At 41.9% G+C, this 17939-nt stretch overlaps 1 protein-coding gene across 2 annotated transcripts; it reads right to left on the reverse strand.

Moving 5' to 3' along the window:
- Positions 1–5776: 5776 nt before the first annotated feature.
- arpc5lb (actin related protein 2/3 complex, subunit 5-like, b) lies at positions 5777–16813 on the reverse strand. 2 transcript variants are annotated; one of them, XM_066712891.1, is made up of 4 exons: positions 16435–16813; positions 8655–8726; positions 7749–7998; positions 5777–6488 (listed from the first exon to the last, which is right to left on the reverse strand). In XM_066712891.1, exons 1-3 carry the CDS (start codon positions 16573–16575, stop codon positions 7786–7788), a joined length of 426 nt encoding a protein of 141 aa, XP_066568988.1. In that variant the 5' UTR covers positions 16576–16813; the 3' UTR covers positions 5777–6488; positions 7749–7785. The 2 variants fall into 2 exon arrangements, with proteins under 2 accessions (XP_066568988.1, XP_066568987.1); XM_066712890.1 differs by having other exon boundaries at positions 7822–7998; positions 16435–16803.
- Between the last annotated feature and the right edge of the window lie 1126 nt (positions 16814–17939).

Genomic DNA, 17939 nt, shown 5'->3' on the forward strand with positions numbered 1-17939 from the left:
GTTTCTCTCTGTGCAGAACCCCCCCTCCCCTTTTTCTTTGACGGAAGACGAGATAATAAGTGGCTTAATATTGCTCTGTCTCGACAGAAAGGCTTCAGAGGTCAGATTGAACACCGTTTGCGAAAATCGTGGATTTCAAAGTTGGCCATTTTAGACGTGATGTGGGTTTCTCTGCAAACCACAGCGCCCTGTACCAATCCCCGTCTGCTGCAGCCTGGCAGGCATTTCAAGCCCGAGTCCAAAATGATATTCCCACAGTGCCCCCCATGAGACGCACTGCTGGGAACCGGTCTCCTCTCTGGAAAGGTCACCCCTCCCAGATCTTGATGAATTCTCAGACTTGTACAGCCTTAATGGGAAAGTCGAGAGCTCTGGATGCTTGACTGGGGACGCGTGTGTGAATGGGTTGAAGCTGTCTGACCGATGGCTATCGAGACTCACTCGCTTCTTCTGACTCCAAAGCGTTGCTCTTTAGATATTGATTTTGGGGGTGCTGATGAAGGTACAAGATCTATTATAATCATTTAACACCATTCATTGTATACATCTGATAAATTAATGGCACACCAGCCATTTGTTTTTCAAATCCATATAGTGGCTACTCTAAAATCTGTACTTTCTTCAAAATGGGCATTACAATAACTGACAGCACTATTGTGTCTTTATTGGACCTTTAACTCATATGGGAAGGGCTTCTGTAGGGTTAAGTGTTTTTTGTAAAAACTAACTGGGTTAATTTACATGGCAGGGAATATTTTTTGATTTTCTTTCCTTTTCTTGAGAGAGTCTAAATGTTAACATATGGCTGGAGCCACCCCCATCGTGCCGACTTGAGAGAGGCTTCTTCTGGATGCATCTGATCCCTCTGTCTTGTATCTCACGTTGAGCTTAGTGTTAACAGTGCCCCTCGATTTCAGGGACACCTTAACCGATGGCTGTGGCCCGAGATCAGTCGTAATCCAGTACCTATGATGGTATTATTTGGTTCCCCGTTTTTCTGGGAAGGCAATTCTAACTACATAAACGGAGTAGAAAACAAGCCACAGTTCAGTTGACTCTGCACAGTTTAATTTGAAACTGTTGGTTCGGCCGATTTAAATAATTGGGAATGATTTACATTTCTTCTGAGCCAAGAAACATTGAAGTATTTTTATGTTGTGTAGCACGTAGGGGATAGAAATGGTATAAGATCCCAGTTTACTTTTAAAAATAAACTGCTATTTAACTTCCCCAAAACTATTCTGGTCTCCTGGTTACCCCAAGTTTTAAATTGGTTCATTTGAACACAGAAGTGCTTTTGTTTAGGGAGCAGCAGGGGTTTCTGGGAAGTGGGCTGATCTTCTGTCCTGTTTATGAATATCAAGGTAACGGTTTAAAATCCTCTGTGGACTGATACCTTTTATCATTCAGCGATGTGTGCCCTGCAGAAGCACAACTGTGAAATTAAAAGAGAAAGAAATGTCTGTAGAATTTAATGTATTCCCCTCCCTTAGCTATGGACTGACTTGCAAACAAAATGTGTATGTGTGTATAATATATATATATATATATATATCTCCTGTGAAACTACCTCCCCGAACAGCCATCAAATAGTCACACAGTTCTCCCAATATATAGTTGGAAGATGCTTACCCCCGGCCGGTTCCAGAATTTGAAAATCAGTACTTGTTGTATGCAGGCGTATCTATACATGTATATTTCTTTACCCACTCTATTAAATTCCATGTCTTGCTAGCTGTATATTCTCATGAATCTGTTCTGTTATGACTTGTTTCTGCTTTGCCACACCACCTGACTGATCTAGCAGATATAAGCTCTGTAAGTGTTGCTAAAGATGATTTAGAGAGGAGTGCACAGGGGAAGGATTTAGATGTTACACAGTGCTGCACAGAAACTAATGAAGCTTTATAAACATAAGCCATGAATGCCTAGAGTTCTTTGGACGGGACAAGGATGAAAATGCATCTCTGGTTATTTGCATTAAACTGAAGTTACAGAGCCAGAGAATTGCAGAATTGTATTTTCCCTTCTTTTAACACGTGCATGCCTGATCGTATACCTCAGCACCAAGTTTTCTAGTTGGCTGTCTGCCTGTGCATTCAAATTGATGGCAGTAGCTTCTCCGATAACTTCTCTTCCTGCATGAGTGCATTTTAGTTATTGCCTGCGGACACACCGCGTATCTGCTGTAGAGATGCAATACCCCGAGCACATAGGTGGGTAGGTGTGAATGCGTTAACTTGGTGCATCACTATTATAAGTCCCCACACCGACTCCCCTTATTCATCATGGAGGAGTCGCATCAGAGGCTCTGGCATACCTGGGGAGAACAATGAACCAGAACAGAGAGTGATGGCCATAGGATTGGGCTAATCTAGAAAGGTACAGCAATCCACAGCATGTGGTTGACCTGACTGGAAGATATTGAGGATATTGTGGAGCTGCTGGTGTCAGGATATTAGATGTTGCCTGCTTGCCCAGTACTTCACCCCAAGTGGGGGTTTATTATGGTTTTATTTATTATTATTTCCCCTTCCCAGAAGCAGTAAAGTCCCCACTCCTCTGTCAGACACTGAACCATCAAAAACACAGCTTTCATGTGAGTAAAACGACACACTATATAGGCCTTAACCCTCGTGTGTTTTCGTATATAGCAGGTGGCATTGCACTACAATATAATTTGAGGTGTTTTCTTACAATGTCCTTACAAAGTTCCACAAATGCAAGCTGATGTTTGGGAAATGTCAAATGTAATGTTTTTGCTCCAAAAATGACCATAAACAAGAAAGATTTGCTGTTACGTCTATCAAACGTTAATGCCCTATATACATGTATCTATAGAGATATAGATATCGATCTGTCTATCGTTGTATTTATTTAATTTATACTGAAATGCAGGTGCAAATATAACATTATCCGTAGCAGTAGAAAGGGGAAATGAAAATTATTTCCCCCCCCCCAACACTAAATCGGGAGGGAGAGAAAAAGCTTTGCTATTAAATCTGTATCTTCCAACACTAATCGCCATATTTTTTTCATGGAGCCCGCTGACTAATCTTGAGCATAATTATAGTATTAGGCACCCATGGATTAAATGCTTATCAGTAAGAGCTAATCAGTTCTGCATCTAGATACATGCCCCCTACAATATACAAATCTTCAGTGTAGATGCCTGGGAGTTCACTTTGTAGTGGAGCTGGACCAACACTTTATTCTGGTTAACCTGAGAGGAGGTTTTCAGTAGGTTGGGTTAGGGGTTTCCTGTTAGCTACTCCCTGATCTTTCAGATGAAAGTGAGAAATGGAAACCTCCAATAATTGCTTTCCCTGAAGGGGCTGGCGTTGTGAAAAATGAGAAGCCACAACCAATCTACCTGTCTGGCATTGATGTAAAGTACATTCCATATGACTATTTATATACCAACACTGTAAATACATTTATAAAACACTGGATGTATATTAATCGGTCTGAGCTCTTGCAGTATTTATGTTCTGTCAGTATTTAATCAGCCTTCCCTGGAGAATTCGCCCATGCTAACAATACATTTGATCTTTTTTTTTGGGGGGGGTTATTTGTGTTTTTAAATGTGTGGATGGGGAAATCCCAATTTTTTATTCCATAAAATGTTGGTTTTAACCTTACATGCTGATCAGAGGCTTATTTGTAATATGAATGTCTAGAATCGCCTTTTAAATTGTGATTTTAAATCAGATCCCTGAAAAACACAGGAACAAAACACTAACTGAATCACTAAGGAGAAGTATTGCAACCTTGATGGCCTTTCACATGTCTTATTTTTATGTTAAAAATATAAAATGACTGATCGGGTTAAAGCAGTGTGTCGGTGTTGTGGATGACAGGGCTGCTGCTAGTTCAGTAGGTGGCACTGAACAGTTGCCGATTCATTGTCTGAGACATGCCAAGTGTACAATATCTGCATCTGTACTGTATATCATCTTGTGCATCTCTTGATCACTGAACACAGTCCTTGTTGCCACAGCTCACAGATTTGTTTTCTAAGTAAAACAAAGTAACGTCAACAGTCTCTCCTTCTCTGGTTTGCTTCCTTGTAGCACACGGGGGTGAGGCGAGGTTCAAGTGTCCATTCCACACAGGATCAGATTATGAGCATCTTACAGTACATTTTGCTTTGTTTGTTTTTTGTAGGTGTATGTTTGGGTGGACGTATCGTATCAAAGAGGACGGATAATACATATTTTTAACAAACGGAACATAATTTATTCAAAGACGGTTTTCATGTCAAATTTTGAATTTGAATCGCAGCACATTCCTGAGCATAGAAGACATCCTACTCTAAGAGTTTTACCCAACACAACTGCCAACAGTTCCCAGTGCGTCTTCTCCAGGACTGGGAGGTCATTAGATAGGCTGAATTCTCCAGAGTAGATCGATTTCTTGGCGCGAGAGCAATGTCTGTGTTGAGAAATGAATGACTAATGCACTTTTGAGATGTTTATTTGCTGCCCTGTGTACGCCGAAGTCAATTCCGACCCTTAACTGCCACTAACTAGCCACCAGTTTGTTTGGTTTTGTTTTTCCTTCTCCATGTTTGTTTCGTGTTGTAAAAAAAATAAAAAATAAAGCTTGACGGGCTATTGTGAATTACGATCAACCAAGAAAAAAAATGTTTTTGCTTGGGAATAATTTGTAGATGTGCTACTTTTTTTGATTAAACTTATACAGACTTCTTCAACTCCACTGTTTTGTTTTTCTTTTAGGAGTAACGTCAAGAAAAGCACAGTGTCTGATATGTTTTGATTTTGTGTAAACATGGCGTTTGTTTATTTTGATTTCAGCCGCTGGGGAAGAGGTTTTGCAAACTGATTCTTGCTCCATTCATATGGACTTGTATGCACAACATGTGTGGGGCAGAAGCAGCATCCATTAATTGATTTCAACCAATAAGTTAAACCCATGTAGTAAAGCAGCTGAGCAATGGCCTTGATTTAACATTGAGGGGAAACCAGAATGAACTTGATTGTCTGCATTGTGGATTTCCACCTGCCCCATTCTTCCTGTATAGATCTCAAAGGCTACTGTTAAACAGGCTCAAACATGTCAGCTTGTTTCAGTTAAAAGGCTCCTTTTTTTTTTTCCTTTTCCTAAACTGGACAATTAATTATGCTGAAAAGGAGAGCAGGGCAATTCAAACAGGACATGCATTAAGCGCTGCAGTGTGGTACACCACCCCCCCTTTCCCCACAGAACACATTTCCTTCAGAAAGACTCCCTCTCTATCCTGGCTGTGGCTCTGGCATTTGTGCGCCGCCTTTCTACATCTGCCAAAACTGATTATTCACATTCAGCCTTAAACATCTTCAATTGCACTCTTTGCATTTATGTCTTTCCAGTATATCAGGTGTAGAGTTTATCCAAATATGCAATGAAGTGGAAACTGTGGTCTTGGTAGATTGATACAATTGTGTGTGAGAATAATTCCTTTCCTCTCTCGGAAAGTGAATTTTTCATTAATCGATACCAAAAAGTGAACGTGCGCCGCATGCGTACCTACATTTGCAGTGTTATCACCTCAGGCCAAGACTTTGATCTACCCACCAATGACAAAATACAAACTTGGATCCTGTGCGGTTTATTTTCTTGTCAGTGGCCATTTATTTTCTGCTGCTTCTCACTTAAACTGCGATCGGGTCCCAATTTGTAATTTGTGAAATGCGATCTTGAATTGCACAGATGACTGCATTTTTCAAAAGCTTATATAAAAAAACAAAAAAAAACAACAATAACTGGCTTTCAATAAAGATAATCCAAGAGCTTTATTGCAGCAGGCACTTTACACTGAAATCACCCTACTATTCAAATCATCACCATTGCTTTATATTAAATGTACTTCTCTCTGTACAAAAAATGAGTGAGAAAAGAAAAACAATAAGAATAAAATCTATCCTTCAATACTGAGCCAGTCCAATAAGTCACCAGCCATGTACCCTTCTGTACGTCATACAGTAATTCATCTGGTGATGCTTGCCGGCACTGCATGGGCGGCTTTCCCCCCCAGGCAGTCATTGTCAGTTTTTTATTTTTAAATTTGTTTTTTTTTTCCCACTTTTAAAACCTCTCTGAAGTAAAAACAAACAAAACAAGATAGGAAGGGAATGGGAGGATGTGCAAGAACTTGCATATGATCAAGAAGGAAAAAAAAAAAAGTACATTAAATACCAGAAATGTCCCCCTCACTTCAATAGATAAAAAGCATTCAAACATACATTTGTATTTCTTCACTCAAAATAATATTTTCTTTTAAATCTTTCATAAATTTAGAATTCTGGAAGAATGGCATCATAACTGTATAATAATCGTTCCCTTCAAAGACCGCGTCCCTGGCTCTGTCCGTTTTTTTTCGTTCTCCGCTTTGTCGTCGTCTTGGGCCAGAGTTTTACAGTCTTTCAAACAGTCTTTCTGGCTGTGAGAACTCTAACAATGGATCCTAGGCCGCCCGCCGCAAAAGCCTGAGAGAGAAAAGCCAGAGAAACAACCATAAACAAAATGCTAGAGCTGGATCACCCCACACCCCTCCCCCATACCTGCTTAGCCCGATCAGCTGATTTTTGCATAAATAATCATTTCTAGGAAACTCATTCTTTCCCATGTTGCTTCAGCAGGTTGTGTGGAATTGAATAAAAACTTCTCTCCCCTCTCTATTTCCCAGCACAAATGAGGAATGGGGACAGATTCAGATAGTGCTCTTCCTGGTAACCACTCTTCGTGTTGTTGCGTTTAATCTTTGGATTCATTTTGTGCTCACACTTGAGGTGAAGTCAATCCTTTCTATTAGCAGCAGTCATGGAGAACTGAGGCGGTGACTGGCAGTCTGTTTGCGCATCTGTTACACACTTCCCTGATGGTTTTGTGCCATTTTAATATTCTTAAATGCTTCAGTCAGAATTAAATTAAATTAACACAAAACACGCACCCACGACCCAATAAAAGCGGTAACTGGGCACTTTTATTTACTGATGGATCTTCTGGCTTCTGATGAAAACCAGAAAGAGACTAGCCAGGAAGGAACCTCATATGGAAGATAAAACCGTCTTTGATTCTCACACGCAAGAAGCAAAACCAGTTGATGTTTTTCCAGTGCTTCAGTCTTGTGTTTGGAAACCCCATTAAAAAAATATATATATTAAATGAAAAGAAATATCCCTGTCTGTCAGAGCCTGAAGGTTTGTTTTTCCATCAGCAGCTCCTAAACTGGACAGACCGGTCCCAAAATATAGATTAACTCGGCTGCTAGTGAGCTGGGAACAGGTGAAGGACTTTCGCTTTAAAACTGTGAAACCAAGAATTTCGAGCATGGAAAGTATTTCACAACAAAAACAGGACAGGCCCATTACACTGTGGTGCACTGTCATTCAAATTATTGTAGTATCTCACATGCAATGCTGATGTCATTAACAGTCTCGGCCGCCACAGAACTCGTGCTTTGCAAATGAGGTGGGTGAAGTCCCTTTGATGAACGAAATTTGTCTGCAACATTGTGATTTGCATTCAATTTGGCTCTTTGAATTTCCACTAGAATTCTATTTGCATAAAGAGAGATCTTACACTAGAATACTGAGAAAACTATGGCAGACAATTATTTGCATTTGTCTTTCCATGCTTTATAAAACTGGATATTGGATTTTACAGTGCTCTCTCTGACCCTTGTTCAGGTAATTAATTGATTTAAAGGTTTTCATTCCTCAAAAAAAAAAAAACTTTTGGCTCACCAGAACCCTGTCACCAACACAATGTACAGTGAAGTTTCTAAATCCTGCGTCTCTGAGGTGGAAGCGCCATTACCTTTTCATGCCACTGCAGCAATATTGCGCTGCTGTTTTCTGAGGGCTTCTCAAAGCCTCTATAAATGTACTTCATTAACAAGTCAACTCCGTTCTTGTCTAAAGATTTCACAGCTGGCTCAATCTCGCTGCTTCTAAAGGACGTCAGGACCCGCAGTACTATTCCCTGTGCCCGCTCCTGGAGAGAGAGAGAGAAAGAAAAGGTGGGGTGCAATCACTAACACATTAATCTTGAGCTTTTCTGTGGTTTTCACGATGTGCACAATCTATTTGCTTTAGGTGTTTAATGTGGCAAGGTGAAGGCATAAATCAGCCAATTAAACCAACATTGCCACAAGGACAGGAAGTGTTCTCTCTCAAGATAAACACTGTGCTCAAGGTGACACTAAGAGCCAGGCGGGGTAAACAGAAACCTTACTTAGTGCCAGCTGAATTCATTCACCACATTTAAAAAACACTAAAAAAGTCTGTAAAACAGTAGCTAGAACTATACAGGGCAGAGTAACCATCTTGGGGGGAAATCGCATAGTCTACAAATCAACAGTCTGTCTAAGGCAAATATTAAGGGGGGCAGCAGAGGAATAACGCAAATACAATAAAAGCTATTGGGGTCTGAAATAATTGAGCAGGCACTTGTGCTCATATGCATTTACAGCAATGGCTGGGGCACGACATTCCCTTCTTAAAGCAAACAAATGGGGGAAGTACTAAACTGTAATCGGTCCAAAAGCAAACAGTAGTGCGTTACTGTACTAGCCCTTGAAGCCAGACGGCCGTACCAAGCACCCTGAAGGGTTGGATTTGTAAAGGCGTGTCTAACATCGGGATCCTTACCTTTACTGCCTGGTTCTTGGTGTTGATTGGAGGATTCCTCAGAACTGCGTGAAAAGCGGTCAACATGTCCCCTGTGCATTGGATGAGGTTAAGGAATGTACACAGCAAGACCAGTATCCATTCCATTCTTCAAATGGAAGGTATGTTCCTTCATATATCTGATTATATTATATACTATTCAGCACAGTAGTGCAGCCCAGAATAGTAGCCTACACCTGCAATACTGTCTTCAAAAGCAAACCACACCAGAGGAAATGCAATAGTCCATTTTCTTTAATTAATAGCCGGGTAAGCTTGGAAGGAGAATAATCCTGCTTGGTGATGCCAAAAATGTAAAGCCAAGATATCTTTTTCTCTCTTTTAAATACTGTAGTTTAATTAAATGTGTTTGATACTGAAAGGGTCCTTTTGGAAACCAGACAAAATCATAGAAAATTGTTGTTCTTTGCGGTCTGAAATCACATCAGCATGGGACTAGAGTAGACACCTCACTGCACTTCAGAGATGTGAATCGGAATTGGAGGGACAAGTCTAGAAGGCGGCAGCGATATATTTTTTTTAAAGTTGGATTTAGTTTTCCTTTCAGTTCATGTGTTACTCATTGCAGAACTGCTCTAGATCTATGCGCTAGTTTGCTCCATGTGGGTGTGTTACACGTCAAAGCAGTCTGAAGATTGGTTCTGTCCTCATCAGCATTACCTGCTGAAATCCAATAAGCGTGTCGTAGACATTTAACAAGGTCTTGCTCATAGGACCAACACTTGAGGTGAAATTACTACATTGTAAGGAAACTTTTTGGCGCCTTTTCTGTAAGTGTTTTTCAAAATGAGGGAGGATGTCTGGCTGGGGAGATCAGTTTGCTAACCGAAATAGTTTTCAAGGCCACTGGTGAAATGTTCCGCTCTGAAGCCTATAGAAACACTGACCTGGCAATTACCTTTGACAAGTCTACAGCGTCTGGCTTGAAATAAACTGCAGCTGAGAATCACCAGGGCATTAAATAAACACAGGAAACCAAACTACAGATGACATTTAAAAAGAGAAATGCACTACTCTTTTCTGGTCCAGGGCATAAATAGTTGTTGGGTTTCTCAAAAAGGCCAGGTAAAAACGCCCTCACAGTCATGCTTTACGTATCCAATCTTGTTTAGTCCAGAAACAGATTTCTGAGGGAGGCTTTATGATCATCAGATTAGGAATTCTCACAGAAAATAAAAAATCTGGAGAGACAGGATTCCAGGAAAACAAGAACAACTGAATCAACTGGTTTAGCATAGAAAGCCACCGTGCACACTCCAACAGCACAGAGCAAGCAGTTTCTGGTTTCAAGTGGCTTTTATGGTCACCTACCTACCAACGATGTATTCAAACCTTAAGTTACAGATCAGATTCCCCTGCGTTTGAAGATCTCCCGTTACTTTTGTTTCATTCTGGAGCGCAAGTTTGAACGATTTTTTAAGTATACAAAAGTATCCATCTCGACTGCTCCACTGCAAAACCTGTCTGATCTGCTAACATGAACACATGATCTCCAGAACTGATCAATCATGATTAAAGAAAAAAGCCGTGAAGGCAAAAATATACATTCTCTATAAAGACAACAGCTGGCTATAAAAGTGCACACAATTAGAAAAAAACTTTAATAAAGCCCTTTTGTTATCTTCCCCTTCCATTTACTCCACTGCTGAAAAGAAGTCACGCAGCAAAACTGTAATTAAACAGACAACCCCCGACAAAACTGCCAAACAGAACCAACAGATATTAACGATGTATTGTTATTGGTGAAGGACTAGGGGGAAATGTATCAAATATAATCAGTTTTGAGTAAGTGCTGGTGTGGTGACCTCCTATTTATAAATCATGTGCTCCACAGTGACACATCTTGTATCAAGGGCCATCAAAACAAACAGGAACCTGACACTAGTAGAGAATGGGATTTAATCTCGTTTGAGTGGCCTTAAAATAAAGACCTCCACTGAACCAGTCAGTGGGTTTACGAACAACTAACGATGGTTTCCGGTGTAAGTTGCTCCTACTTAGTTAATTGGTTAGAACTATTGTTTAACTGTGATTTCTCCTATGCCCCCCACCTTGTACTACTGCACTGTTTTAATGCTTAAATTGAATTTTGTATTACTACACTTTCGTAATGTGTGTAAACTGTAAGTTGTCCTGGATAAGGGAGTTTGCCAATCATTAAAATAATAACAGTGAATATTTGAAAAGGAAGCATTAACCATTATGGACCTCGAGTGCTGGAGCTGCCCTGATAAGCAGATCCCATTAATTAACACTTGTACCACTGGGTCTTGCAAAAAGTCCCCGATATGCGTGTGTCTGCAGTGGTGTTGTACTCGGTGTTGCGTTACACACATCTTATCTGAGTGTTACTCTAAATATAGCGTGGCTGTAAACATGCAAATCCTGCCCCAGCACTGGAAGGGGCTCAAGCGTTTGCTAACGGAAAGCCAGGCCCGATCAACAGCTGCCTTTGCACACACAACTTGCACTCTGCCTTCTAAAAGTCACAAAAGGTGCATCCGCACCAATGGGGGCTTTCAAAGTACACCCCCACCCCCACCATTTCCTTCAGCCGCCCCTGGGCCAGCGCTCAACAGCTCCTCACGTCTCTGCCACCCACGCGGGCTGGCACTGCACAACTCGCAGCTACACCCGGCCCAGCCAGACCACCTACACTCGCAACACGCTTCCTGAGAAAGCCTGCGCATACTTTTCAAATCCGCAGAGCGCAGGCCTTGGGTCTCTGCTCGCGCTTCGAAGCAGAGAGCGGACATAAACACCCTGCCGAGTGTGATGAGCTAGTTTCAGCGCCCAAGTGATCTTTTGAGCATCTTCTGGAGTTCCACTGCATGTGCCAATACAGGGAGAAATACAGAACAGAAATGAGGTCCAATGTGACTGTGTTCTTCTTGAACATCCATCCATCCATCCATCCATCCATCTCCAATAACCACTTTATCCAGTACACGGTCGCAGTGAGCCGGAGCCTACCTTGACACAAGACAGGAGTATAAGCGCATGAAAATGACTTGCTGGAATTTGCTGGAAAGGTCTCGGCATCAGCCCATTCTTCAGGATAAATAAAGAACCTCATCTACAGCCGAGTTCCATTTAGCTTGACGATACATTTGCACATGCAAGTGTGCACTGTGGATCGAAACATTGCACATAGGTGAATCATACATGCTTAGACAACGGTTTACAACAATTACTGCACTGGGTAATCTCACAGTGAAATGGTTCCAGCACTGGCTTCAAATATATTTTGGCAATGACATCCTTTGCTTTAGCCCTCTCTAAAAAAACAACTTTGTTAAAAAAAAAAAAAAGTATATTATATATAAAAACATATGCTCTATATTACTTTTATATATAAAGTAATACAGAGCATATGTTTTTGCTTGTAATTGCATTTACAAATCTGTGCATTCCTCATTATTTGCATTGTGAGTCTCTGAGGCTGCTGTTTAGATTTGCAATGCTAATATGCATTTCTGCAAAAATAGCTCAACAGACTGCAAAGGTTAATGTCAAGAGGATTCAGGAAGTACAAAAGGGGGTGGGGGGGTACATTAATGTCACAGCATGCCTTTTTGACAACAAGTATTGGATTCTTATATATTTAAATCACACACACACCCTGTACAGTCCATTCTTGTCAATTCCTTGCTTTGAGAAGCCAAGTACATTACAATACATTGGAAAACATAGTGAGCCTGGCACAAGCCTGACAATGCACTACAGCAAAACTCATAGCTGCACTCATTAAAACTACTAAAAGCCTGACAAAGTCCTCAGCTACAGTATGGACTTCATCACAGGAAAATTGGTTACTGAAACAGCCCCTACAAAAAACCATGCCATTAAAAATGAAACACTCTGGAGAATAGCTCTTATTCAACGCTGGAGAATCAGCAAACAATACAGTCTGTCGGCGGCACTGACGCTGCTGCGCACACAGCCTTTTATTCAGTAGAATATGCGATTATGGGCGGTAATTAGAAAATTACCATGAAGTGCTTGTGATACATGTTTTGCCCTGTTTTTGTTTTTGTGTCCTGCTTCTTCATCACATGCAACAACAAAACAATGGTGTATATGAGTGCAGTTTAACTCGCATTTTTCTTGTCATGCCTTGGAGACCATTTCCGATCCTCCTAACTAAATCTCTCAGAGTTTCTCCCTCACTGTGGCCACCCTGAGGGCTAGGCTAGTTGGTAGCTGAAGCTGCCCTAGATATTAAATCGCAGCAAATCCTAGACTCCATGTGGTATGTGAAGTACAACAGGACACCAGAAGAAGAGACAGGGAGAGAGGGGGAGGAGCATCTAGTTACTAAGGTTTCTAGTACATTCCGGTGTTCTGACAGAATGGAATTAGCTATACCCTTCTGCTTTAGTTCATCTTTTTAAAGGCAATGGCATCATGGGAAATAACACTGAGTGACATGCCATGGGATTTGTTTTTCTGTGCTGGCTCTCGACCTAGGAGAAATGACTTCTCACTGCTGGAAAGTCTATTCTGATCTGCCTAGCCATAGGCAGACCTTTACAATAGGTCAATAAAGAACATGAGTAAGAGCAGACTGTTCAGCCCGTCTCATTTGCTTGGTTGCTCGCGGTCATTGTTGAGCTCGCAGTAGTCCTATGGGTTGTATTCTTTCTGGATTGTGAATATCTAAACAAGACTAACGAATCTTGGCTCTCTCCTCTGGTCTGTGTGAGACCGACATGCCAGACATGCAATAATTCAGTCTGTTCTCCCTTTAATTCTTTCAGGACCGGTGCCGACGTATGAATTTTCAACCCTTACATTTCTGCACTAGAGTTTATACACCCACTCAGCAGAGATACGTAAGAAGTGATGAGCTAATTGGAGCCCAGTCCACGGCAAGGCAAAGGCCAGTTTTGCACTTGGCCAATATCGAGATTCTCTCTGACCTCCGTGTTTCAGACGCCTTCGTATCTACCACAGTGAGGACCAACCCTGAACAGAGCAGCAGGGTCTTGGATTTTGGGGCTTTTTGAAGGCCATTTAGAAATCGTTTAACATAGTTTTTTCATTATGACCATAAGTTACAGGTATTTAGAGATCAATGATTTCAAGATTGCTATAAAACCTGCAGGGTTGTGGCTCTCCAGGAACAGGCATGGCTCAGCCCACCCTGTCTGTTATATGAACAGAAATTCACCAATATCAGAAATGCCTCAGCTGCTTAATGTTTTCCCCACATCCAGTTTAAATATCTGATATTTTCTGTTTGGAAAATTACATGAAGTGATAAACACTCAGCTACTGAATCTGCATTGCATAATGAGAAGTCATTTCTGTTTTAGAGGCAGCCGGGTTAGAGCAGTGTCAACACAGGTAAGCTGAGAAATCAGTTACGGGCGATATATAGACATGAACTCCGCTGACAACTGCAATTCAGTCCAAACCTCTTGGGTGTCCCTTTTTTAAATAGGTCGAGCTCTTGAAGAGAGTCAACAAAATGATTCCTTATCGGTTTCCTGTTCACTTCACAATGGCTCACGTGGTCAGAGCCCATTGCACGACCTAGTGGGTTCGCTCACAGAAAGCCACCGAAGGCCCCGACACCTCACCCACCCAACACATCAGCCTCAAGAAAGCAGAGGAGATATTGGTTAGTCGAGATGTGGATTCTGGAGAGAATCAGTCTAAACCGAAGGACATTCATGCCAGATCCTGTCCATTACTCTCTCTTTAGCTATATTTGTGCACGATTATAAAGATTATATGAAACCGAACCACAAGGCAATCTAATGTTGTGTTCATCTTGTACATGTTCAACCTCTTACACCAGTACTTGTGTAAAGAAAGAATATAACCTATATTTTATAGTTTCATTGTTGCAAAATAGCACATATAGCAGCTGTATATCACAACCAAGGATCCAGGGCCATGCATTACTAGTGTTGGGAACTTTCATTACATTTGATGGCATGCTCTTCCTTTATTTTATATTTTTTTCCACAGTGCCAATCAGCCCTGCTTTGCGTCGAGTCTGGAAAAGCCCCTATCGTGAGCAGACCAACTGTAAGAGTGAACAGATGGCCGAGGGCTCAAATTAGTATTGGAACCTGAACATAACCCAATATTGACCTTTTAAGCACACACTACTGTACTTATTCAGAAGATTCTGGCTATTTCAGGAATTTCGAAGGAAAAGCTTTGAAGTTGATGCCTTCACTGTAACACTGTATATTCTGTGCCTCAGCAGATGTATCTATGGGCAGTATCCTGTGCTGGGCTCAGAGGACAAACAGAACCACAGCGAGAACACTTTCATTGTCGAGACTTTTACTAAATGCCTATAAACAGTGATTCCAGCGTTAGAATACAAAAAGTTCAAGAAATGTAATGGATGCTTGTACGAGCATGAAAGCTAGCATTAAATATATGGCCGAGTACGTTTTGGAGAGACTCTTCCCCCGTCTTTCAGAGCAGCTAGTTTTGGACAATGGTGCTACTGATAAAGAGGGGTTAATCCTACTGTTACTTGGGTGACAGAAATAACAGCTAAACATTTTGAGATTGCCAGACTAGCTCCAGTCATTGCATCCGCTTTAGGTTTGCTGAATGCAAAATGACAGAGAATGGAAACAGTGACAATGTGTCGACAGAAAGAAGGTTACAACACCTGTATAGGAAGGCTGGGGTGAATATATAAACGCGTATTTGTAATAAAATGAACACGCAGAACAAAATCGTGTTCTGTATCTTTCTATTGTAATGTGCGAGGTATGTTAGTTGCCCTAATTAAAACAGGGGGAGTACTGAAAGCTGTTCAGTATGACCTCCAAAATTACTCTGCAGCGGGCCGACCTCTAATCCAAAGTGGGACAACTGCATTTGTTTTACCCCACTGCACAGCAATCCCACTTCAGCCCGGCTTTTCAACAAGGACACCAGGCAAGCACCTAAACAAGCACGACACTCGTCAGATCTTCAGATTTACTGCTGCATGTTGAGGTTTATTACAGCCGGTGTGGCGGCATTTTCAACTGTGTCGGGGCTCACAGGGCAACATTGTCTCCGCACTGGAAAAGTGCCCGAGATGCACAAACGTGTCCACATGCCTGGTGTTGCGTCTGCTCAACTTGATTGCACATCTTCATCCGCAGGAGGAAACATCAGCGCCCTGGTCTGCTACACTTTGGCAGATGCGACTTCAAAGATGTAAATAAAGATAAATAAAGAAAGACTACCGATTGTATCCGTCCAGCACACACACCAGATCGATATGAGCTCTTACAGCCGGCAAATGCGATCTCAATAATACATGCATCAGCCTGCACTTCACAAATGATTTCTCTTTAACATAAAAGCACATTCATTGGAATGGAATTAAAAGCACATAATGATTGCAGGCGCCTTATTACACACAGCAAATCGGACATATTTAGTCGGTTAACAACGTGTGTGTGTAAACAGGTTTTCCAATTATTTTTGCTTTAAAATGAAAGTATCTTCCATTCTTTGCCTGCAATCCGCTAGCTACATGTTGATTTGCGTGTTTTTTAAAAGGATGCCTTTCCATTTGCTTCCTACAGTTCACATACCAGTCATTGTAAACTTATTTTAAAACGCATGCATGTAGGAACTTTTCCAGGCTGCAGGTCTATGGAAACTAGACATGTTCCTCCCGGCTCTGGTACACATGTGAAGAGCGGGCTATGAATCCGCCAATGTCACCCTCTGCGTTCCTGTTTAAACCAGCGACCCCCAGTAAAGGATATTGCCTGATGAGCTGGTCCACCTCGGCGGCGTCCGGCCCCTGCTGCTCGGCCGCCTCCTCCTGCTCGTCCACGAATTTGTTCTCGTCGTACTCATCGATGTCCACCTTCCGGAACCGCGACGACAGGGTGTTCTTGGCCATCGGGGCGCTGCGGCGGCCGGCTCGGCGGGGAGAGAGAGCGCCTGGGGGGGGTCTTTTACAGGATGTGCACCGTGAACGCTTGAGTCATGAAGCCCGAATCGCTGCCTCTGCCCCGGTGTGTGTGGATGTGCCTCCCTCTCTCTCTCTCTCTCTCTCTCTCTCTCTCTATCTTTCTATATCTATATCTGACTCTCTCTCTCTCTCTCTCTCTCTCACTCACTCACTCACTCACTCACTCTCCCAGCTCCAGTGAGAATATGGCAGCGAGTTAGCGGAAGCGGAATTACGTCACAGCGGCAAATCCAAACCTGTCAGGTACCTGTCTGTCAGCGCCGGACTGTCTGTCATTGGGGGGGGGGGGGGGGGGGGGGTCTTGACTGTAGCTGCTGGGGTGTCAGACTCCAGTCCTGAGGGCCACGCAGTGTCTGCTGATTTTTATGATAATAATAATCTTTATTTTATATAGCGCCTTTCATAACTGAATATCTCAAAGCGCTTTACAACGGAGAAAGTAAATGAATGCACAGTAAAAACAATCATGAAACAGAAACCATTAAACATGAAATCTGTTTTTGTTCCAACGGGAGAGCCCATTCACTTAATTAATGCCATTTCAGGTAGGCTTATCTAAAAACTTTCCTATTTTATTTGTATATAGCCGATGGCTGACAGTGTGTTAATTCCTCAAACCATTGAACCCACAGAACATTTCAGAGTCTGCAGAAAAGTGTTCAATTCATCCAGTTCATCGTTTAATTAGACAAATTAAGGAGCCAAGAGCTGGGCTGGGACAAAACCCCGAGGACACTGCGGACCCCCCAGGACCGGAGTCTGGCACCCCTGCCGGGTTTAGCACCTCTGAGGCGGGGTAGGGAGCTGCGCTCGGCCGCTCTGCAGGATTGACCAGCCAGGACTGACAGCTGCTGGTGTTTTTCTGAGGAGGGCACAGGCTTTCATTTCTCATTCCTGCAATCCGCTGTATGATATATATATATACACACACACATATAATTGATTGCACAATATAGGTTGGGGTCGTAAATCATATAAAAAAGTAAATCATTATTTTTCAGATCATATATGAATATTGTGTAGGTACGGGAGGGAGTATACCTGTTCACATGTGGATCACAGTGTTGAGAATACCAGGAGATCTTAATGAAATACCCCCAAAGGGTAACCAATATCAAAACGAGCTAATATAATATGCAACAGAGGGTCCATTTTACTGCAGATTTATTTCACATTTTGTCATTGAAAAATTAAGTTCAAGCCACGGCTACAAATACAGGTTGTCACACCTTTATTTTGCCTGTTCTGTCTCTTCATTCCTGTGTTCAGAATCTGTGGGTGTTGTGCTGTTG

This window comes from Amia ocellicauda, chromosome 9, assembly GCF_036373705.1.
Source record: "Amia ocellicauda isolate fAmiCal2 chromosome 9, fAmiCal2.hap1, whole genome shotgun sequence".
Classification (NCBI taxonomy): Eukaryota; Metazoa; Chordata; class Actinopteri; order Amiiformes; family Amiidae; genus Amia; species Amia ocellicauda.

Bases quoted from the DNA above. Each gene is read 5' to 3' on its own strand.
- arpc5lb (XM_066712890.1), bottom strand. From the start codon at position 16,575: ATGGCCAAGAACACCCTGTCGTCGCGGTTCCGGAAGGTGGACATCGAT. The intron at 8,727-16,434 runs TATCCTTTACTG...ATCCAATGCACA, and splicing joins TGGACCAGCTCATCAGGCAA to GGGGACATGTTGACCGCTTT. The intron at 6,489-7,821 runs GTAATGGCGCTT...TTTCTCTCTCAG, and splicing joins TGCTGCAGTGGCATGAAAAG to GCTTTTGCGGCGGGCGGCCT.